General features: G+C 40.1%; 1 protein-coding gene across 1 annotated transcript in view; it reads left to right on the forward strand.

The window, feature by feature from the left end:
• vill (villin-like) overlaps window positions 1-25,622 on the forward strand; it is a 123,854-nt gene that overhangs the window by 48,120 nt on the left and 50,112 nt on the right. The window contains exons 2-3 of the mRNA XM_028804203.2: window positions 19,651-19,736; window positions 24,230-24,304. Coding sequence (XP_028660036.1) covers window positions 19,665-19,736; window positions 24,230-24,304 — 147 coding nt within the window. The 5' untranslated portion in view covers window positions 19,651-19,664. The remainder of the gene's footprint in view (window positions 1-19,650; window positions 19,737-24,229; window positions 24,305-25,622) is intronic.

Raw genomic sequence — 25,622 nt, forward strand, 5'->3', positions numbered from 1 at the left:
GCATTCTCAGCATTTCTGGAGCTTAGCAGAGCCAGATAACTATAAGAATCTTCAACAGGCAGCTCTGAAAATGTCTGCTTTGTTTGGGTCTCCATACCTCTGTGAGTCTGACATTAATGTCATGAATGTCATGAAATCAAAGTTCAGAACAAGACTGACAGATGAACATTTAAATGACTTCATAAGAGTGAACCTAAGTGGCTCCACTCCACCAGACACCTGACTCTCTTGTTGACTCCATGCAGTGCCAGTTATCTGACTAACTAAAAAACACATCACACATGCAACTGGACACGTGAATAAAGTGAAACAGTGACATGTAACAAAATGACAAATAAATAAGTGATAAGTGATATCTGTGTATTTGGAACTGCATTGCTTTGTTTAGACAGCATTCATGTTTTAATTCAATAGTGTGAGATACACTACAAAATGCATACAGACAGACAAAATGCACTTGCATGTGAACTAAATATTTTTTGTGATGTTTTAATACAAAATGTGAGTTGTGGACACCAACATTTTGTAAATGTTCAGGCAAAACAAGCTTATTCAGTTTGTTTGGGTTGAAATAAGCTATGAGAATAAACGTTAGAAAACATGAGGAGCTCTCGGCCATTTTCATTTTGTAAAAGTAGCTCTCAAAGGAAAAAGGTTGGAGACCCCTGATCTAGAGTGTCAGGTGTGTCTGGCAAACAAGTAAAAAGAGAAAATATAATAAATGTAAAAAAAAGGTGAAGTTACCAGTCCCAAGCCTGAAGGAAACACTTGTGTGTCTAAAGTGCTACAAACTATACTTTTGTAGAAGAAGAATGTTCTCCTCAGCACCATGTATCTTGTGTGTTTAGTAAATTAGAATTGTATAACAACTATTTTGTAACTTGCCAGTGAGAGAAGCTTGGCTTATGAACTAACAAAAATATGTTATTCCAGGGTTCAGGAGAAATAGTGTCCACATGAATAAAATCTAAGCTGTTTCTTGTTTTTTCCTTTCTCAAAGTGAATGTCTCAGGGACAAGGTCACAAGGCTGCAGGGAGTACATGTAGTTCGTGCAAGGCGTCTCTCCTATGCTCAGTTTTGAGAACACAGATAATGTTTAGCTCAACAGACATATTGTTTAAATCTACTTAGATGATAAGGATGTTTTTCTGTCTTATTAATCACAAGATGCTGAAGTATAAAACACCCCTCCTGACTTTTGATCAGGGTTCAAATGAGCTTTGCGGCAATAAGTTATACTCTTTGAATCTCTACTTACTGTGACTCTGAGGATGAAATAAAGAGAACTAAAAAAATATTATCTGCCTGCTGTCAGTGTGCCTTTTTCGTCCACACTTTATACACAAAGATACCAATGAAACACATGGTCAGTGCTTCTTCTCGTGTCCTTCCAACTGGATGCCTTTTCCATGGTGTTCTTTAAAAATTCACTTTCTTCTTTTGGTAATGTATGCACTGTAAATAACTGAATTTTCTGTCCTAAATGGAAATCCTTCCTTGCACATTTTGTGACTGAGAAAGTCTCCTGATTCTCTCCAAGGCTGGCTGGGAATGGAGCTGTGAGGTTAAAACCATCAGTCTGTTTCTGAGTCTGTCATTCAATTGGTGTGGATTTGCATTTTGAAACATCTCAGTTCGAATATTTGCACTGTGGTGAACTGGCAGCGGTGAATTGTGAAACAGAACTGGCTCAGAAGTGGTCTCCTCACAGAGTGAGCTAATGGAAATGCTTTAGCTAGCCTCACACAGAGACCACTGTGGAGCACTTCCTGGTGACATCATTAGCTGAGCTCTTTCTCTGCCAGTCCCCATCTTTTCTGTGCAGTGTCACCACTACACCCTACCCATCCACAGTGCAAATCCCGTCCTCATCACCAACTGAACTGATGTGTACTCACACCATAAAGCATCTCAGGTCAAAGATTTGCACTGTGGTGAACTGTCGGTGGTCAGTCGTGAACAGACAGCATCTTCTCAGTGTGAGCTAATAAGAGATAGTTCCTTTAGTTTCTGAACACTGCAAGTGGCTTCCTGGCACCACTGCTGAGCTCTCTCCAGCTTTTCTGCACAATGTCGCCCACCTCAAGCCAGTTTAGCAATGACAGTAAGTTTAACACCAAATATTTAAATGCTATGGAAAGAACACTGAAACTGCATAAACAAGTCATAAACAACTCCATCTGGAAATGAACCAACATTCAAGCAATGTGAGGTGGCCATGCCACCAGCTGTGTTTTGGTGCCACACTGAATGCTAAATACAAACATGGCAGATATGTAGTTTTGGTTGTGGTTGTAATGTCAGAATTGTTAGGCTCCTGAATAAGGACAGTTGGTGTAAAGTGAGCACATGTAATTGCTGGGTAGTCTCTGGGTCTGCAGACAGCGGATAATCTGTGTATACAGCTTTGAGGATCATCAGCAGTCACACCGGGTGTTACATATAAAATTAAATTGAACCTACCACCACTTAAACTGTAATTACTGGAAATGTCTCCATTATAACTAGTGAAAATGAAAAACCCCAAAATGACATATGCTAATAAGAGGTTGGCAGTAGGTGTTTATGCAAAACACACGGTTCACATGATGAAAGGTCTCCATGAATGCTTATTAAGCAGACACACCACCATGAGTGTAGGTGAGAGTGCACTTGGAAAGAGATAGAAATGCAAGCGTTAGCGTGAAGGAAGCAGGCTAGACATCTACTGTGATGACCTTAACACTGGAGTGAAATCCATGCATGTGAATCTTCAAATCCCAAACTCATCCGGCGATTTCTCTTGACACCTAAGGGAGTTCCCCCTCTCATCACATGTTTCTTACCAGGGATCTTCTATCCCATTTCCACTCAACAAAAGCCCCAGATGTCACGTAGCCCTGCTATAAGCCTTGAGGTGCTCCAAAAAGGCAATGCTGTTCTTTAGTGGCTCCAAATAGAATTTCACTTCTTATTTCCAGCAGACACTCACAGAGTTAAATTACCAGGAATGGCAAACAAAAAAACCCAGACCTCATGGCTTCTCCCTGCTGCTTTCACTGCGGACATGGTGTTAAATTATCAGTAGAAAACATGCAGTGTGTTCACTACCCACCTATGAGGGGGCTCTGTGGGCACTCTTCTCCCTTAGAGGCTTTTATCCTGCATGTTCTATTAACGTATCAACTTTTATAAGGGCACTGAATGCACCCGCATATAATAATAATAATAATAATAATAATCATAGTGGAACTACTGCATCCTATTGGCACCTTAGACCACCAGTTGTTTTGTTTCTCTGTTTGGGATGTCCTCTCAATGTGACTGCTCTTTTCTATTTAGCCAAGTCATAGGCTTTCTTCCTTTTGTAATTCTTGTATCTATCTATCTATCTATCTATCTATCTATCTATCTATTGTAACAAGGTGCAATATTGTGCCCAACCCGACACAGATTGGACACGGGAGGCACGAATAAAAATAAAACAAAATTTTTTTTTCTTCAGCTGGAGGGCACGTCTTCCCTGTAATCCCCCCAGCCACAACACAATCCCAAGCACAAATTCCAAGACCAAAACAGTCCTTCCTTCTACCACCACTTCTCCCAGGCAACCTTGTCCTCCTCCACCCGACTCTGGCCCCCTGAGTGGTGACTGTCCGCCTCTTTTATAGCCCACCCAGAAGTGCTGCAGGTGTTCGTTGACCTACTTCCAGCTGCACCTTCGGGTGTGGCTGCGTTCCCGCCCAGATGGGCTCGTTGGGCCATGCAGCACCCCCTGGTGGGAGCCCAACAGGAATGAGCTCTGGTGTTCCAAACTATTGGCCCCAATGCAACCCAGGGGGGCTGCCAACAAGTGTTCCGGGGGATGTAGTGTGCATAGTGTGCATCCCGTGACTGCTCCCCCGGATCTAGTGTCAAAAGGGCGCCCCGACCGGGCATGGGTCCCGGCCATCTATCTATCTATCTATCTATCTATCTATCTATCTATCTATCTATCTATCTATCTATCTATCCTGTGGATTTAGGTAGACATAGTTATTTTAAATATTGCCCTGCAGAAGCAGTCAGACTCTTGAATATCTCTTCAATGTTATTGATGACCAAGTCCTGATTTTGTTCTAACACTAAACAATTTCATTTTTAAAACAGGGTAATTTTACATTTGAGACCTATAAAAATATCACAGCAGGATTTTTATTTGGTAAAATTAACAAATTGTTTAATGAGTCTGAATGCTCTTGTGGGTCTCTGTGTGTGTGTAGGTGAGCCTCTATTCAATGAAAAGCACGATACAAAAAATCGATTGAAGTAAAGTTGAATTATTTGGAGTAATATATTATTTTGTGCCTTATCAAGTATGTGCTTTTGAGTACTGCATACCCTTTTTCACTGCTGCGTATTCTTCCTGAACAATTTGATCTTGGTTTCATCATTCCACAAAAGGTTTTCCCGAAAGAATTGCAGAGTGTCAAGATGGTCTTTGGCAAACTTCAGCTGTGCCGCGTTTATTTTTTTTTTTGTAGATAGATAGATAGATAGATAGATAGATAGATAGATAGATAGATAGATAGATAGATAGATAGATAGATAGATAGATAGATAGATAGATAGATAGATAGATAGATAGATAGATAGATAGATAGATAGATAGATAGATAGATAGATAGATACTTTATTAATCCCAATGGGAAATTCACAATAACTGTAGAGCAGTGGTGTCCTCCTTGATGTCTTTCCTTGGACACCATGCATGTTTAGTGTTCTGTGTATGGTAGACTCATGAACAGAGATGTTAACCTGTTCCAATGATTCCTTCAAACCTCTAGCGGCTCCACAGGGGTTCTTTTTTTTTTTTTACCTCATTGAGAATTCCGTGTCATGCCTATCAAAGTATCTTAGCTGGGCACCCTCTTCTATTGACAGTAGCCACAGTATTAAATCCTCTCCATTAATACACAGTTTGTCTAACTGTGGACTAATTCATTTCTTAGCACTTTGAAACTGCATTGTAAACCTTTCCCATGTTATGCAAATCAACAATTCTTGATTGTAAATCCCCCGAGATTTCTTTTTTTGCAAGGAAAGCTTCACATCAACAGATGTTTTTTGTGAAAATGTTTGAGTCTTTCTTATTGGTCAAAGTATCTCTAAACCACACCTCTAATCTCGTTTCATTGGCTGGACTCCAGGTTTGCTGACTCCAGACACTAGTTAGCTTTTGTTCAAGTCATCAGCCTTGGGGTTCACATACGTTTTCAAGCCTTCACTGTGAATGTTTGAATGATGTATTCAATGGATATAAGAATAACAGAATAACACATGTGTTATTAGTTAAAGCAGATTGTGTTTGTTCATTTGTTTTTGTAACTTAGATGAAGAGCAGACCATATTCTAAGACAAATTTATACATTAAAGCAGTTATTTCCACAGTGTTCACATACTTTTTCTTGCCAGTGTATTTCTACAGTTGGTGCACTCCTATTAAGGAGTTTTGAGGACTAAACTAGCAACCTTAATATTTACAATACAACAGCTTAGCCACTAGGCCACAAACAAGTCACTTGTTTTTGTGAAACTAGGTGGAGTTGAGTTTTTATGAGGTTTGGTCACACACAGCATGGAGTCAAAGGTACACTGGGCAGTGAAGAACAAGAAAGGCCTCCCCACCTAGTGAAGCCCTGCCTGTAGCTATCTTGGCTTAGAGGGAGTGGCATAGCTGCCAACCAGTAAGGGGTTGGACCTTTACAATAAAGACTGAAAAAGTACACTTATCCTCCTAGAAACTACATTATTTGTCACTTTTAATTTATTGTGGTAAATAATGGAGCTTTGCTAAACTTGGACACACCTTAGCAGGCTAAGCAAACAAATAGGGATGCAGGTGCAGACCTCACCACATTATGTGAGCCTGTCACGCACTTGACATCAGGTGGTCACTGTTAACAGAACTGGACTGGCCACCTAAAGCTCTTATTCCATCCATCCATCCATCCATCCATTTTCCAACCCGCTGAATCCAAACACAGGGGTCTGCTGGAGCCAATCCCAGCCAACACAAGGCACAAGGCAGGAACCAATCCCAGGCAGGGTGCCAACCCACCGCAGGACACACACAAACACACCAAGCACACACTAGAGCCAATTTAGAATCGCCAATCCACCTAACCTGTATGTCTTTGGACTGTGGGAGGAAACCGGAGCACCCGGAGGAATCCCACGCAGACACGGGGAGAACATGCAAACTCCACACAGGGAGGACCCGGGAAGCGAACCCAGGTCCCCAGGTCTCCCAAATGTGAGGCAGCAGCGCTACCCACTGCGCCACCGTGCCGCCCCTAAGCTCTTATTCTCCTGTTTTTATTTTTTTTTCTGGAGGACGCTTCCTTCTGACGCAAGTAAGGTCTGTGACGACACCTGGCCTTTAGTATAAAGAACTACTAGGGAGTGGTCATTGAGACCCCTTGAAGTACTTTCATTTAGGACACCAGGGTGTATTGTGCTACCCAGGACCGCCTTCTTTTTAAAATCTTCTTAGTATTCAAATCCTCTGAAAAAAAAAATCCCACTTTTCATCTTTTAGAATTCTGAGGATTACATTGAAGTAATAGAAAAACAGGGGTCTCATTCTTGGCAGGGGTCATTGGACAAGGATAGGAATCTCAAGTTCTTTCTAAACTATGTGTTAAGATCTGGTTCAAATTTGGCTGACTTGAGACGATAAATTAAAAACACGCTGCATAAATGCAGTGTATATACTTTTTGAATATATTGTGGGGTGGCACAGTGGCGCAGTGGGTAGCGCTGCTGCCTTGCAGTTGAGAGACCTGGGGACCTGGGTTCGCTTCCCGGGTACTCCCTGCGTGGAGTTTGCATGTTCTCCCCGTGTCTGCGTGGGTTTCCTCCCACAGTCCAAAGACATGCAGGTTAGGTGGATTGGCAATTCTAAATTGGCCCTAGTGTGTGCTTGGTATGTTTGTGTGTGTCCTGCGGTGGGGTGGGTTGGCACCCTGCCCGGGATTGGTTCCTGCCTTGTGCCCTGTGTTGGCTGGGATTGGCTCCAGCAGAACCCCGTGACCCTGTGTTCAGATTCAGCGGGTTGGATAATGGATGGATGGATATATTGCGTGATGTTTCTCTGTTTATGTTCTAAAATGTTATTTTGTTTATGCTCTTTCATAATGTATTTAAAATTATTGTTTATCTTGCCAGGCTTATAAGTGGAAGTGCACGTAGTAAGAATAGGATGAAACTGAGAATGTGTACACTCTGCTGTTTCAGAGTCAGGGTTCACTGCGTTGTTGAAGCTTGAACTTCAGTGTGCTACAGGGAGAAAGTCATTATGGCTAGTCGGTCATTTACAGAGCGACCAACAGATGTAAGTTCTCTTTACTGAACCTGTTAGGATATCATATTGTGGTGAAAGCATCCAAAGAACTCAGTGGGGCATAGATTATATGTAGCAATGAGAGGGGCTCATTTATGGCTGGCTGATGTCACGGGCTCACTAATGGGTGTTTGCTTTCATTCATTTGTATTGGGCTTTTGTTGACTCATTTGGGCTTTGCCTCTAAATGCATGCTTTTGTGCCTGAGTCATATAAGTTTACAAAATAACAAACGGTATCTCCTACCCTGTCTGACTTCATGAGGTGTGTCACAGCAACACTGTGATACAAGCACAGCTCTCCCGCATTCTGGTCTCATATTCCAGCCAGGCCCAGAGTTTGTGAGTTCTCATCCTGTCTGAGTGGGTTTTACTTCAGTTGTTCTGATTGCTGACCCCAAAACACACACACACACACACACATTCCAAAGACATACCGTTGACATTGATCTGCTGGAAACTCTAGACTGACCCCCAAGGAGTAAGTGTGCCCTGTGATGGACTGGCTCCTCTTTTGGAGTTGCTCCTTGCTTGTGTCAAATGCTTCCAGGGTATGAATGGACTCTGACAACACTTAATTAAATTAAGAAGATTTGATTATTTTTGTGTGAGAATTGCAAATTTGCTAATGTACCTTACATTCTGTGTAACTTCCATGAAAAATTAGGCTTGGGACTGGTAACTTCACCTTTTTTTACATTTATTATATTTTCTCTTTTTACTTGTTTGCCAGACACACCTGACACTCTAGATCAGGGGTCTCCAACTTTTTTTCCCCTGAGAGCTACTTTTACAAAATGAAAATGGCCAAGAGCTCCTCATGTTTTGTAATGTTTATTCTCATAGCTTATTTCAACCCAATAAACTGAATAAGCTTGTTTTGCCTGAACATTTGTAAAATGTTGGTGTCCACAACTCACATTTTGCATTAAAACATCACAAAAAATATTTAGTTCAACTGCAAGTGCATTTTGTAAGTCTGTATGCATTTTGTAGTGTATCTCACTACATTATTAAAACATGAATGCTAACAAAACAAAACAATGCAGTTCCAAATACACAGATATGACTTATTCATTTGTCACTTTGTTACATGTCACTGTTTCACTTCACAAGAGTATTCACAGGTTCAGTTGCATGTGTGACGTGTTTTTTAGTTATAGTGGAGTGTAGCCACTTAGGTTCACTCTTATGGAGTCATTTACTGTAAATCTTCATCTGTCAGTCTTGTTCTGAACTTTGATTTCATGACATTCATGACATTCATGTCAGACTCACAGAGGTATGGAGACCCAAACAAAGCAGACATTTCCAAAGCTGCTTGGTGAAGATTCTTATAGTTATCTGCCTCTACTAAGCTCCAGAAATGCTGAGAATGCTGTTGAGACTTTAACTGCACATTATTTTAGAGGTTTACTAATATATAATATATAAAATCCAATGTCTGTCTGCTGTGGTGGGCTGGCACCCTGCCCAGGGTTTGTTTCCTGCCTTGCGCCCTGTGTTGGCTGGGATTGGCTCCAGCAGACCCCTGTGACCCTGTGTTAGGATATAACAGGTTGGATAATGGATGGATGGATGGATGTCTGTCTGCCTGTATGTCTGTCTGCTTTTCACGAGAGAACTACTTAACAGATTTAGATCGGGTTTTTTTCTGTAATTTGCTTGAACATTCTGGTTGATTTTGCGACTTCTCTCATTTTGCTGTGTATCATAGTTTATTTATTTATTTATTTGTGCGAATCCGAGAAACACGCAGCGGGCTGAGGGGAGGGACCTTCCTCACTTACTCGCTAGCTCCGGGGTGTGTTCCTTAACAAACAATAGAACAACTGAATTCAACTTTGTTTGATATTTAAAATAAAGTGTTACTTACGTCTTGATGAGTTTGAGTCCAGATATTCTCTTAAGTGTATGCCACATTGAAAAGACATTTTGCAATTCATATTGTGGATCGTTATTTTGTGTTAAAGGATCATGATATGATTTTTTGGAAAGATCACCCAGCCCTAATTTGGCTAATCAAGTTTTCATATTTATGTAGGATTCATTAACCCCTTGATGAGCTACTTGGAAAGAGGCTGCTAGTTACCGGTAGTCACAAACGATGTGTTAGAGACCCCTGCTCTAAAGCAAATACACCTCACTGTAGGGCATAGGATGGGGTGGGGTCAGATGTGGGTGGGGCTGGATGGCTGAGTGTTACAATATAAGGAAAGAACACCATTATCTGTGTATATATTCATTCAGTTAACTATGATAATATGACATAATGCTATTCATTATTTATTCAGCACAGTAATAATAATAGTCTTTATTTATTCATCACTGCACATGAGAAGGGCAGTACCATCCCTTACTGTGCCAAAATGACATGGTAGGTCCCTTTACACGCTAACAGTCTGATTTCTGTGTCTGCCTCATCCTGTGCTTGTCTCTATTGCTGCACGGCATCTTGCACAAACTTCAGTCATAGGCAGCTCACTCCTCCTGCTCCTTGAAATTAATGTGGTTAAGTGAAAGAATTTTCATGTCTGAAAAAGTAAAAGCTAAAAGCAACTAAACTTATATAGAAATGTATGAACGATGGCTTGGTGACCCTTTATGCCATAAATGTGTACTTAGTATTTAGCCAGTAATACTGGTTTTAAAAACATGTCCTGAAATTCCATCTGGACTGCATGCTTTATGGAAATCGATTTATTTCAAAATCCTTCCCATGTGGTCCACAGAAACAGAGAAGGATGAATCATGGGAGGTGTTGCCGGCAGTGACATGGAAGGCAACTCATTGTGTTTTCTGTGGAGTCTGCACATTCTCTCCCTGCTTGGGGTGTTCCTCTGGATTCTTCTCTTTTTCTTCCACATCCTTAAGGCATGCATATTAGATTATTTGATTACTTTAAGATGCTTCGTTGTATGTGATGGACTGGTGCCCCATTCAGGGTTGGCTCGCACGTCATGGCCAGTGCTGCCTAAGTACACCCTTAAAAATAACTGTTCTGTAATGGCACTTCACTGGGTTGTGTGGTTCCTCGGTGCTTTATAAAGAACCACTTCTTTCACAAAAAGATTTTTTCATATGAAATGTATTCTTTGAAAAGGTTTCTGCTATGAGGCCAAAATTGAGATCTTTTAAGTTAGAAGAGTACACTGTTAAAAATAAAGGGGCCAGTTCTTCAGAGTGATGCCATAGGGGATCCGTTTTTGTTTCCCAAAACACTCATCCACATGGAGGTTCCAGAAAGAACCTTTATTTATTTAGATATGTAACAGGATCTATATAGTAAACTAGGGGGCTTACCCCCTGCTTGCTTTGCTCGCCAACCCCCATGGCCGGTGCTACGCACCAGCCACTTCGCGTCTCTGCCGTTTGTGTTGTGAAGAGGGGGGCTGAACGCACCCCAAGGAGATGCAGTCGCTCCTCCGAAACCCCCTCTTAAACGGTGATCCAATGGGAAACAAATACAGTTTTTCTTTTTACCTCCTCTTTGCTCAATCAGCTGCTGGCTTGCTGCTACTGCTGCGGTGCCTCCTGATCTGCATCTCGAGCAGCACTTCGAACATTTAAAAGCCTGTGTAGCAGCTGTCTTTGTCATCTACTCTTTGTCTTTTATTTCCAGCCCCGGACGTGGTGAAATCTATTGGCAAAAAGTCTTGTCTTGCGGGACGTAAGTTCTTGATATTTTAGTTTATAATTTAAAAATGGAATAAGAATCTGAAAATCTAACAACATCACATTAAAGTTTGATCAATTCTAAAAAGAATGATACCAAACATATATATGTAGGTTTTAAAATAAGCCAGATTTAAAGCGTGACAAAAAAGTGACATAAAAACGTCACATAAAATCATCGCACAAAATCGTTGCACTTTTAGGCTTAGGATTTTATATATATAGAGTAGATAACCATGAATACAGTAGATATTGACAGATTTGTGAAATACCGAAGGTTCTTGGTTTTAAAATGGTCTTTTTCTGCCTAAATGCAGTAACACAGGCTAACTTCATATTTTCTTAATCTGGATAGCCTACCATACACTATGATGTCAGGTGTCTTCTACATATTAGGAAGTTTTTCAAAATAAAGAGAACCAACTTAACATACAAAGAAGAAGCATATAGTGCCATTAAAGAACCAGTATTTTTAGGAGTGTACCTGGAAAGATAACCACAGATCAAGAAAAACCTGAGAGCATCCTGTGCTTGTATACATTAAGAGTTATTTTTACATTGGGAGCCTATTGGCATTTCACAAATTAGTTATTGTATCTTCCATTCATGGCTCTTTATGGAACCTTGGATCTAATTATTTAAAGGTTCTTTCTGGAGACTTCAGGGGGATGTTTTTTTTAGGAGTGAAGAATGCTTCCCCTATGGCATCACTCTGAAGAACCTCTTTAGCAGCTTTATTTTTAAAAGTGTAGACACTGCGACCCCACATGGATGAGCTGATTGAAAGATGGCTGGAACTGAACTATTGGAGGCCTCCTGGCCCTCGTGTGGACTAAGCAAGCACAGAAAAATCTTTTGGAGATGATGGGTGGGGGTTTTTTTTTGGTGTAGTTGCCCAGGTATTGTGAAATCCAGCGAGCACTGAGAGGTGAGCATGCCGGCTAATAAGCTGTCACAGCACTGAAAAGCAGCTTTTCCCAGGTGACCAGCTGTTACTAATGTCACTCTCTTTCTTTTGTTATTTTTGGGATTGTTCATTGGCAAGTGCTTGCATTGCTTGCCTCAGGATATTTAGAAAATTGTCAAAGCTGTTCTCTTCCTTTCTAACAGGCTGGTATTCAGGGGAGATTATGCGACTCGTATCTGCGCACGACAGCCCGTGAGCCACTCACATTATGGAGTCATCACAACATGTTACTACCATTATGGAGGACTAACTATTATGTCAGTTCAAAGATTACTGTTGAGATCTTTATTGTAATATGTTACATGAAGTTGTGTTGGAATGAATGGTATAAAAAAGGCAGCAAAAATGCAGGCAGGTACCTTGGGATTTGGAGAGCAGAGGCCCCACGATCTACCAGGAGACACTGTTCTGTAGTGCAGCAGTTCTCAGCCTTTATTCCTCCATGGTCTCCCAGTATTCTATGACAATATTTGACAGCCCCCCTACAGAGAAAGTTATATTTCCCCTCTTGTACTTTATACGCAGTCTTGACAAAGCTGCCCTTATTACATCTATTAGCAAAAACATACTTGCTACTAGTGCTGATATAATGCATGTGTTTTTTAAAGCATAAAACAAAATGAATATGCCATTACAAAAGCAGCCTCTATAACAGGGGTGTCAAACTCAAGGCCTGGAGGGCCGCAGTGGCTGCTGGTTTTCATTCTAACCCTTTTCGTAATAAGTGACCAGTTTTCACTGCTAATTAACTTCTTTTCTTTGGCCTTGTTTTTAAGGATTCAGTCCCCTGAATTGATTCTTGTCTTCATTAAATGACAGCCAAACAGAAATGAGACATGAAACGAGCAAACAGATGACCAATTAAACTGGTGATTCAAACTCAAACCAATTTCACTCCAACCAGTTTCTTAATGAGATGTTTATTCTTGCTGTTAATTAAACCCGTCATTTAATTCCATGGCTTGTTCATTCTGCCACAACAGACATTTCCAAATCTGTCGATTTTCTGTTTTACTGAGACTTTCATCTTTCTTTATTTTCAGCTGTTGTGTGATGGGCACAGGTTAGCTGGTAATGTGGTGGCTTGTTTTGTGTCTCATTATGGGTTGGCTGCTAATTAAGGAAAAAGAAACAAGAAAGGGGTCCGAGTCACATCAATTAAAACAAAGGCAAAAGAAGTGAATTAGCAGCAAAAACTGATCACTAATAAAGGAGATGGTTAGAATGAAAACCTGCACCTACTGCGGCCCTCCAGGACTGGAGTTCGACACCCCTGCTCTATAATAACAATAATTATTATTATTACTATTATTTATTTATTTATTTTACTATTGCTGTAATTTCACAATCACGACATGAAATAAGTAGGCAAAATACAGAATTTATCACTGCAGATATTTTTATGTAATCAAATGCTGCTTTCTACTCACTACATTATACTCTCTATACTGATTTACATATTAAACTAAACATAGAATTATTGCATATTTCTGAAAATGAAGCATCAAATGTCGTTTTTATAAAGTACGCTGCTGCCCTAATTCAGGGTGTTCATAAGAAATGTACTGATTTACTGCATGAGTTAAAAGTACATAATAAACAAGAATAGTTGCATCATATATTTGAAATATTAAAATGTGTGCTTCAATTTAAATGTTTAAAGTCTAAATATTCTCAATTGTAATAGAAATTAATCATTTTTCACCCTCTGGTAGAGGTCTATAGGTTGCTAGATCCCAATCCTAAAGGATCGGAAATGAAAAGTAACATTATATTTGTAATCAGTGACCTTCTGAAAAAACACTGATGTTTGAATTTGTTATTTGTAATCTTCTGGGAGTGACTCTTAGAGAGCTAGGACCACTGATAAAAATCAAATATCAAAAATCTTTTCATATTCATGATCAGCAACCTTCAAATTGCATAAAACGGCACTCCATATGCCTAAATTACTGATCCTCATTTTTTCAGTTTTTTGAGAAGGAGTAACTTTGGCCCCTCATATTTCATAATGGGGTGAACCCCCGTGGATGGCTGATGTTGCATGTACAAGTTCCAGTCCTTCTGATCATTTGTCCTGAAGATACCTATGGTTTACTCTCTATAATAAGGATAATTCTTTCCTGTACAAAAGATGGTCCAAACATGGCTTACAAATTAGGGCTTTTCAGGTGTAGAGGGCCAAAAATAGGGGGGAACCCCAAAAAGCTCAACGTATTTCATAACTACACATGAAGGCGAGTCAAATGGTGTGTTATCTGTGGGGTTTTCTTGTACTGGTGAGTCGACAGGTGTCAGAAAAAAAAACTGAAGTCATTTTAAACCATTCATAAGTGACTCTTATGGACACAAAATGCAGAATTAGTAGTTTTTTCACAGCTTGATTACAGAAGCTATTTCATTATCGTGTGGACTGGAACATCCACATTTAACACGAGAGGAAATGCAAATGTATTTTCACTCCACATACAACAATAAAGTCGGCGGAAAAGATAAAAGAATGGAATAGAGTAGTCAGCAGTCAGGTGAGCCACAGAAGGGTGCAGTGGAGACTTGTCCTCTAGAGTTACGAATCATGATTCTCTGTCTGGCAATCCAAAGGACGAGTCTGGGTTTGGCGGTTGCCAGGAGCACGGTATTTGCCTGACTGCATTGTGCCAAATGTAAAATTTGGTGGAGGAGGGATTATGGTGGGGGTTTGTTTTTCAGGGGTTGGGCTTGGTTGCTTAGTTCTAGGGAAAGGAACTCTTAATGTATCAGCATACAAAGCTATTTTGGACAATCTCATGCTCCCAACTTTGTGGGAACAGTTTTGGAGATGGCCCCTTCCTGTTCTAACATGACTGCGCACCAGTCCACAAAACAAGATCTATAAAGAAATGGATGAGTGAGTTTGGTGTGGAGGAACTTGACTGGTCTCCACAGAGCCCTGACCTCAACCCGATAGAACACCTATGGGATGAATCAATGCATGACCTCACCAATGCTCTCCTGGAAGAATGGTCCAAAATTCCCATAAACATACTCCTAAACCTTGTGGAAAGCCTTCCCAGGAGAGTTGAAGCTGTTAAAGCTGCAAAGGGTGGGCCAACTCCATATTAAAACCAATGTATTAAGAATGGGATGTCATTAAAGTTCATGTGTGTGTAAAGGCAGGCGTCCCAATACTTTTGGCAATATAATGGTATGTCCAGTCTCCCCCACTGTTCTGTCTCAGGGGGACTCCTTAACTGAGTGGCACTAGCTTTTGAGTTGACTAAAACATGGAGCCATTCCCAACTTTTCTTGGACATAGACACTCCTCTGCTTCGCTCTCTGCCATTCAGCTTCTGGTGAAGCAACCCCAGCACTTGACCTTGATATAGCGCTCTTCTTCCCCACTGTCTTCCTTCTAATTCTGTGTACTTTTCTGCTTCCACTCCACAGCTCACTTGGCTGCTACACCTGATCCCCCTTTTCTCTTTCTGTCTGGGTGGCTTCCTCCTTTCATTTTTCCATATACACCATTTCTTAATGCTGATCTTCACACACCCCACCCACCATTCATGCTGGTGATCTTTATTTGCCTAGACAGCAAGCCCCCCTCCAGGCCCCACCTCAAGTGCTGCGCTGTACTGACTACGTACAGTACATGTTGTCCATGTGGTACCTTAGCTGATGTGCTGCAGTAAGAAATGCACTTTACAAGGGGGTCTTTGAGAAAACTGACAGTCAGTGGGCACCATAAGTTACATGTTTTGAATATTGATGAAGCCATTCACTTTAAAAAGATAAGTTGTGCGACTCTACTGTCGCTGAATATTTAATGATTTTAGTATTTTGTTGCTATTTTCTAATTATTTTTTAGCATTCCCATGGAAGTTTACTGGGACCTCCTAGTTGGCACCAGCCCCCTGAATTTAGAAGCACTGCTCTACTCGATATAATGAGATAGGTGTGACAATGGACCCCATGCTTTAAATGGTAGCTCTTTTTCGAAATCTAGAACTGTGGCCTTCTGGACCCTGTGGTCGCTTGTTTCCATGCTCTCCTATTGTTTTCATTCATTCATTTCCTCCTTTTCTGAACCCGCTTTGATTACACTGTTGAAACCAGCCAGAGTTCATTTCAGTGTTATCAGCTGCAAGTCAGACACTAGCCCTGGATGAGATGCCACTCCACCATTGAACATACAGTAGTCACGCTGTGAGAACATGACAGTAAGTAGGCCGGAGATCAAACTGAGGGACTGGAATTGTGAAGCAGAACTGCATTACTGTGCTACTAATCCAATATATAACATTTTGTTATCTCACATCTGAAATTATATATATTTCTCTTACAATTTCATCATACTATTGTGCTAGTTTGTCCTCCAGGGTGTGAAGTTCTTAATTTGAAATGTCCTAACGTGGGGTTGGTTTTTTTTTCCATAACTGAATTACATCACAGCTTATAAGGATACAAAGAACTGGCCACCTCAGCTCAAAGTTATATTTTTTTACTCTGCTGTCATCTCATGTTGTTGTCATCTTTATCTATGTCATGAGTCTCTAAGGTGCACACTCCTTATTTCACTCCCATGAACTTTTTTCCATCATCATTTTTCACATCTGTGCCTGACTCATTTGAAAAAGGTAACTTTAGCTCTTTGAGTGTCTCTTTAGCTGAGGTTATATTTTCAGTATTGCAGCTTTAACATCAATATATGGGTGGCATCTCCTGAGACCCAGGTTTCAGTTCCACCCTTTTTGCTGTCAGTGCAGAGTTAGTATATTTTCTTTTCCCAGGGACATTTTGCTCTTTCTTTAGTGATATTGTTTTTCTTCCATATATATGCAGATCGGGTTAACTGCGGGCTCTAAATTGGTCTCAATTCAATGAGGGTCAGTGTGTCCTGCAATAGACAGGTGTGCCAACATTGCACCCAATGTCTCTGGATCAGCACATGGTCACTCTGACTCTTGGACTCGATTGTGTGAACTTGAAAATCAATGGATGTCATTTGTTCTTGTATTTCAAAATCTCACAATAGTTTAATTTCTTAAACGAGATTATAAGGCTTATTCACTGTATAAAGAAAATGCCTGTGACATGCAACACTTTTTAATCATTACACCATTGTCATTCTTAGTCCAAAGTCAACAAAATTGTCAGGATGGTGGTCGTTGCTTTAGTTTTTAATGACACATACCTGAGGTGATCAAAAATGTCTTAATATATGAATTAATGCAGCATTACTAAATGATCATTAATATATAAGCAGTGCTCCTAGTAAGTGTTACAAAGGACCTGTTTGGCAAAAAAGGTGATTTTCACTGTAGCTCCATTTTATTTCAAGGGTCTCGAAATCGAGCAGCCACTGAGTTAGTAAGGTAGGATCAGCCTGAGTCAGACGTGTACAACAGAAATTTCTCAGTTCAGTAAAGTTTGTTTTAAGAAAGGTTTATTGAAAATTCAAAGCAAAACAGTTCACACAAAAACAAAGAAAAAGGGTTGTTACGCACGCAGAATAAAAAGCAAAAAAAGGAAAAATGTTTCTTCTACACACTTAGCTTTTTCTTGTTAAACTTCAGTTGCTTTCTTTACTTAAAGGTTGTGTTATTTCTCTGACAAACTTATATACGCTTTACTTAATACATTCAGTAAGTTCAATACGTACAGCATGGCACTTTCAATAGGGCACATTGCATTCAATAGGGCACAGTTTGAAACCTTGTGCCCTCCATGTCTTACTTACTGCTAGGCAGATCACAAACTGGGTCTAATCTGTAGTCAGAAAAAATCTGAATAATCAATAATCAATTCAGCTTGCAGGGGTTTTAATGCAACCCCAATTCCAATGAAGTTGGAACGTTGTGTAAAACGTAAATAAAAACAGAATACAATGATTTCCAAATCCTTTTCAACCTATATTCAATTGAATACACTACACAGACAAGATATCGAATGTTCAAACTGATAAACTTTATTGTTGTTTTGCAAATCTTCACTCATTTTGAATTTGATGCCTGCAACACGTTCCAAAAAAGCTGGGACAGGGCAGCAAAAGACTGGGAAAGTTGAGGAATGTTCAAAAAACACCTGTTTTGAACATTCCACAGGTGAACAGGTTACTTGGAAACAGGTGTTTGTCATGATTGGGTATAAAAGGAGCATCCCCAAAAGGCTCAGTCGTTCACAAGCAAGGATGGGGGCGAGGTTCACCTCTTTGTGAACAACTGCGTGGGCAAATAGTCCAGCAGTTTAAGAACAACGTTTCTCAACGTACAATTGCAAGGAATCTAGGGATTTCATCATCTACTGTCCATAATATCATCAAAAGATTCAGAGAATCTGGAGAAATCTCTGCACGTAAGCAGGAAGGCCGAATACCAACACTGGATGCCCGTGACCTTCGATCCCTCAGGCGGCACTGCATTAAAAACCAACATCATTCTGTAAAGGATATTACCACGTGGGCTGAGGAATACTTCAGAAAACCATTGTCTGTTAACACAGTTCGTCGATACATCTACAAGTGCAAGTTAAAACTCTACCATGCAAAACGAAAGCCATATATCAACAACACCCAGAAACACCACCGGCTTCTCTGGGCCCGAGCTCATCTGAGATGGACTGATGCAAAGTGGAAAAGTGTGCCGTGGTCTGACGAGTCCACATTTCAAATTGTTTTGTCCTCCGGGCCAAAGAGGAAAAGGACCATCCGGATTGTTATTAGTGCAAAGTTCAAAAGCCAGCATCTGTGATGGTATGGGGGTGTGTTAGTGCCCATGGCATGGGTAACTTGCACATCTGTGAAGGCACCATTAATGATGAAAGGTACATACAGGTTTTGGAGCAACATATGCTGCCATCCAAGCGACGTCTTTTTCAGGGACATCTCTGCTTATTTCAGCAGGACAATGCAAAGCCACATTCTGCATGTGTTACAACAGTGTGGCTTCGTAGTAAAAGAGTGCGGGTACTAGACTGGCCTGCCTGCAGTTCAGACCTGTCTCCCATTGAAAATGTGTGGTGCATTATGAAGCGCAAAATATGACAATGGAGACCCCGGACTGTTGAGCAACTGAAGTTGTACATCAAGCAAAAATGGGAAAGAGTTTCCACCTACACAGCTTCAACAATTAGTGTCTTCAGTTCCCAAACGCTTATTGAGTGTTGTTAGTAGGAAAGGTGATTTAACACAGTGGTAAACATGCCCCTGTCCCAGCTTTTTTGGAACGAGTTGCAGGCATCAAATTCAAAATGAGTGAAGATTTGCAAAACAAAAATAAAGTTTATCAGTTTGAACATTCGATATCTTGTCTTTGTAGTGTATTCAATTGAATATAGGTTGAAAAGGATTTGCAAATTATTGTATTCTGTTTTTATTTACATTTTACACAACGTCCCAACTTCATTGAAATTGGGGTTGTAGAATCTCCCATAGACTACGCATTAATATGCATATAGGCAAACATTTTAAAATAAGAAAGACATTACTTCTATCAAGTAACTCACAAATGACTCTTACATTCACTTTTAAAGTGCATGTAATTGTAAAAGTTTCATAATGAATTATTGGCTATTACATTTTTAACTGAAAATAAATTGGAACTAATTGAGATTGACAAGTTATGGAGTTTTTTTGTCTAATAATATTGATGGCAAATTTATTTTCTAGATTAACTACCGAAGATGCCACCAGTTGTTCCTGAAGCTTTCAAAAGTGTCATTCAGAAGCCAGGACTGCAGATATGGACCATCGAGGTAAAAAAGGATTCATGTACTATGCTCTTCTGTTAGTCCATTTAGTTATCACAGCCACTGGAAAATATATATATATATATATATATATATATATATATATATATATATATATATATATATATATATATATATATATATATATAAATGTATGGTACCTTTTATATACCTTTTATTTATATACTGTGGAATATGGCTCGGACACAGACAGGCGGACACCGATGATTCGAACACCAACACACATTTATTCACATTTACACAGTGACACAGCACACAACTCAGTACTTCCGTACTTTCACCCCCAAAGTCCAGGTCTCTCAGAATGCCTCTCTCTCTGGTCCGCCTCCACTCCTCTCCTCCCGAGCTCTGTCCTTCTTCATCTTGACTCCAGCCATCGAATGGAGGGAGGCGGGACCTTTTAAACCCTCCCGGAAGTGCTCCAGGTGCCTCCCAATGAGCGCCTGCCGGCACTCCCTGGTGTGGCGGAAGTGCTGGCTGTGCACCCAGAAGCACTCTAGGTGTACCTGGTCTTTGTTCCCCCAGCACTTCCGGGTGTTGCGAAAGTGCTGAGGGCCAGGGCTCTTCAGGCATCGGGGCACCCCCTGGTGGTGACCACAGGCCCCTATAGGGTTGAACTTCCATGCTTCTTTCCCATGGTCCCTATAGCCGCAAGGGCGGTCGCCCCCTCGTGGTCTGGAGGAGGCGTAATCCCTCCTCTGGTCCTTCCGGGCATCCCGGCTGGGTACCGCCCCCAGCCGCTCGTCACAATATATATATATATATATATATATATACAGTACTGTGCAAAAGTTTTAGGCAGGTGTGAAAAAATGCTGTAAACAAAGAATGCTTTCAGAAATATAAACAATGATTGTTTATTGTTATCAATTTACAAAATGCAAAGAGAGCGAACAAAAGAAAAATCTAAATCAAATCAATATCTGGTGTTACTACCTTTTGCCTTCAAAGCAGCATCAATTCTTATAGGTACAGTTGCACAAATTCAGGGATTTTGTAGGGTTCTAGTCAGGTGTCTGATCAACCAATTCTACCAAACAGGTGCTAATGATCATCAATGTCACACGTAGGTTGAAACACAGTCATTAACTGAAACAGAAACAGCTGTGTAGGGGGCTTAAAACTGGGTGAGGAACAGCCAAACTCTGCTACCAAGGTGTGGTTGTGGAAGACCGTTTCATGTCATGGCATGATTGAGCACAGCAACAAGACACAAGGTAGTTATACTGCATCAGCAAGGTCTCTCCCAGATAAAGATTTCAAAGCAGACTGGGGTTTCAAGATGTGCTGTTCAAGCTCTTTTGAAGAAGCACAAAGAAATGGGCAACGTTGAGGATCGTAGACGCAGTGGTCGGCCAAGGAAACTTAGTAAGGCAGATGAAAGACACATCAAGCTTATTACCCTTCAAAATCGGAAGATGTCCAGCAGTGCCATCAGCTCAGAACTGGCAAACCAGTGGGACCCAGGTACACCCATCTACTGTCCGGAGAAGTCTGGCCAGAAGTGGTCTTCATGGAAGAGTTGCAGCCAAAAAGCCATACATCCGACGTGGGAACAAGGCCAAGCGACTCAAGTATGCATGAAAACATAGGAACTGGGGTGCAGAAAAATGGCAGCAGGTGCTCTGGACTGATGAGTCAAAATTTGAAATATTTGGCTGTAGCAGAAAGCAGTTTGTTCGTCGAAGGGCTGGAGAGCGGTACAATAATGAGTGTCTGCAGGCAACAGTGAAGCATGGTGGAGGTTCCTTGAACGTTTGGGGCTGCATTTCTGCAAAAGGAGTTGGAGATTTGGTCAGGATTAATGGTGTTCTCAATGCTGAGAAATACAGGCAGATACTTATCCATCATGCAATACCATCAGGGAGGTGTATGATTGGACCCAAATTTATTCTGCAGCAGGACAACGACCCCAAACATACAGCCAAAGTTATTAAGAACTATCTTCAGCGTAAAGAAGAACAAGAAGTCCTGGAAGTGATGGAATGCCCCCCACAGAGTCCTGATCTCAACATCATCGAGTGTGTCTGGGATTACATGAAGAGACAGAAGGATGTGAGGAAGCCTATGTCCACAGAAGATCTGTGGTTAGTTCTCCAAGATGTTTGGAACAACCTACCAGCCGAGTTCCTTCAAAAACTGTGTGCAAGTATACCTAGAAGAATTGATGCTGTTTTGAAGGCACAGGGTGGTCACACCAAATATTGATTTGATTTAGATTTCTCTTTTGTTCATTCACTGCATTTTGTTGATTGATGAAAATAAATGATTAACACTTCCATTTTTGAAAGCATTCATTGTTTACAGCATTTTTTCACACCTGCCTAAAATTTTTGCACAGTACTGTGTATATATATATATATATATATATATATATATATATATATATATATATATATATATATATATATATATATATATATATATACACACAATATATTATATGTGGTGAAGGCCTAAGTGAAAGCCTTCAGTTAGTATTTTATTGTGGACACTGTGGTCAGGTCAGATGTAGTGAATGGGTAAATATGAGTTTGTCAAATCCTATTCACTTCATAAATGTAAAATAAAGGTTGTTATTATCAATTTGATTAAACATTAGAACAATCTAGACGAGAACAGGCCATTCAGCTCAATAAAGCTTAGCACTCCTATCCACTCTTAATTCTTCCAAGATGACATCAACTCATTGTAAACGTGTAGACAGCACTATCAAAAAAAAAACACCGACCTATCCGACTGAGAGTGCTTCATTGTTCTTTAAGAGCCCTTCACTTACTCAAAGTCCCCCTCTTCAACCTGAGCGGGTGTGAAATTTCAGAAGTCAGTTTATGACAATGAACTCATTTTTCTGCCAAAACAAATCCAGAAGCATCTTAATGCTTCCCTTTGTTTGCGGAATATATTTATTGGGGGCTAATTCTTTTTGACATGTCCTTAAGGCAAAACAAATACTCCGATGGTGTCATAATTTAAAATAATTGTGGGTCTTCCCTGCAATGATTAGGTGGGCTACACAATATGTATTCCAAAGGGTAGATGAGTCCGAGTTCTAATTCAAGTTCTGTATAACAGCAAGTCTTCAAAACTTTTATAGTTTGTATAAAGTGTCATATGCATTGTGGGACTGCACATCCTGACAGCCATATCATGTCTCCAGGAATGTGAACCAAACTTTTTGGATTTGTTGTCAGTTTTCTAATGTTTTAGGATAAGGACAAAAAGTGGGCAGCAAAACCCACCAAACATAAATTCAGTTCTTTTCTTCCTATATTTTCTGTTTTGTTGTCTTATAAGTTAATGTCACATGCAGGGTTAAATGAATATCTCCATTACCTGTCATTGCTGCACCGCCTCTTTAAATAATTCTTTTATAGGTTCAGGTGCCAAGAGGATACATTGAATTTTTATACTTCTGTAATGGCATTTCTGCATTATGGCCCATTAGGGCATAGCCCAACCAGATGTTGTGCAAAATAAATAATAAGCGATCCTGAGTAATCTAAATTTTTGAAATATTTATAACAACCCTCAGCTTTATCTTCATAATAATTATTTTTTAGTTTTTCATCTCATTCTAAGTGTAATAATTTCTTATTTATATAAATATTGCTTTATTGCGTGGAGTTTGCATGTTCACCCCGTGTTCTTGTGGGTTTCCTCGGGGTGCTCCAGTTTCCTCTCACAGTCCAAAGACATGCAGGTTAGCTGAATTAACGATCCTACATTGGCCCTAGTGTGTGGTTGGGGTGTGCGTATGTGTGTTTGCCCTGCAATGGACTGGCGCCCTGTCCAGGTTTTGTTTCTGCCACAGTCAATAGTATTTTAAAGCTGGAGAAGGGCTTCTAAGTGCTCTGCAGCCACACTCCTTCTTTCCATTCTTTTGCACATTGAGAAAAAAAAAATTACAGATAAGATACAAAAAATATTTTCTAATGACATCAATTTCACTTTTTGCAAAATGCCATCTGTATCGCACATTTTTTTGCAACGCTACGAATTAAATTTTGCAAGAATCATTTGGTTCATTACTATTGGAAAACAAGCCAGTGGTATGATCTCCCATTTTGAAGAACTGCACACACCTGGCTGCCCAGTGGTTAGCGATACTGCAGGACACGCTAGTGTTCGAGTCAGGCAGTGCGTGTAGTCTGGGTATTATTGCCATTGTCTATTTTCACCTTAAAACTGTTCAATTCTAAACTTGAGGTGTTTATGTTTCACTTTAGGCAGTTCAATGTATTTTCCTAGGTAACAACTGGTTGTGAGGCACTTAGATTACTTAATGTTTAAATCTCTATTGATGTATTTCACAGATGTGGTGATGATCACTATGATCTGATGCCAATAATACACTGTCAGCTGACAATAATAGATCTTAATGCAGTGTGTATCTCAGTTTATTTATGAATCACCCTTTGGATACTATTTGCCTCTGTCTCTTACAGTATACTCTAATATAATGACCTTTTTTTTAGAAAATGGAAATGTCTCCTGTCCCAGAAAAGGCCTATGGGAACTTCTTTGAAGGAGATTGCTACATAATACTTAGTGTAAGTATTCTACTGATGCTCAGTTTTCTTTCCTTAACTTGTAACGATTGTAACCACTACGCTTCACTAAGTTTATAGTGAAAATTGTACTGATGATTGCAGGTCAACCCAAAACTGCCTTCAGCCCCTTCCCACAGCACAGAAAGATGACTTACAATAATAAAAGAAATTTTTACAAAACTACACAAAGATGAGAAAAGATGCAACAAACAAAATCTAATTAATACCTTTTCTACAATCCCCCAAAACTCCCCCTCTTCCAATATACAATAAACAAAAGGCATAAAATTATGTACCCAAAAATATTCCCCACCGTCCATTCAATTTATTAATGTTTATCCGATTATCCTATTTCCCCATAGTTCAGTTTCTTAGACACGCCAGAATAAAAGATTTACGGCTCACACTGCTTCCGATCCCTTTCACGGTAAAGGTCACTTCCCTCAGCATATATGGAATCTTCAAGGTGGCCACCCCAGACTGCGTTGAACTTGTGGTGCTCCCTGAAAACAATCTTTCTCCTGGACTCAGATGGATCATGTCTTTTTCCTCCACCATAAAAACTTGGGCTGTCTTTTCTTCCTTCAATTCCTGCCTTTTCGCGCCCCTATTTAAATAGTGCATCCGTGTCCATGGCACTCCCGGAAATCACGATGACCTCCCAAAAAGTCCTCCCTATCCAACCCACCCATCTTATGCTACAGTATTCTCAAATGGCAACGGGATTTTACATAGAGAGACGAAAAAACAAACCATATACAAATTTATGTGGCAATGCTACAAACTGACAAACTTAAAAGCATTAAGGTGACTGTTATTTGACTCAGTGTTACAATCAAACCATTAATTTTAAAAAGAGAACAGGGTATCACCTTTTTCATGGAAATGTTGTGAATTTTGTCACTCAGACATTGCCTCTAGGTTCTAGCATCTCCAGGATAAGCAGGTTTACAAGATGGCTAGATGAATATCGTTTCTTTGTTAACTAATTACATATTTGAATTGGTTGTGTTTCTCTGCTCTTATTTATAAATTAAGATCCATACATTTTTTTAATGCCATAGCTTAAGATAGAAATGGTAAAGCCATTAAAACTGAAGATGAACAAACTTCTCCTCCATGCTACCATATGAATGTGCCTCAAAATCCTTTGGCTTGTGGTAGGACTCTTGCAACATTTCAGAGATGTAGCGGCCTACTAGACAGGAATGGCTACTGTCACCGCTGTACATCACAGGCACTAATCTCTTCCTAGCAGCCAATAATAAAATAATAATATGTTGCATCCTGACTGTTCTGCTACTGTTTTTCTATATAT

The sequence above is a fragment of the Erpetoichthys calabaricus genome, chromosome 6, assembly GCF_900747795.2.
Source record: "Erpetoichthys calabaricus chromosome 6, fErpCal1.3, whole genome shotgun sequence".
NCBI lineage: Eukaryota > Metazoa > Chordata > Cladistia > Polypteriformes > Polypteridae > Erpetoichthys > Erpetoichthys calabaricus.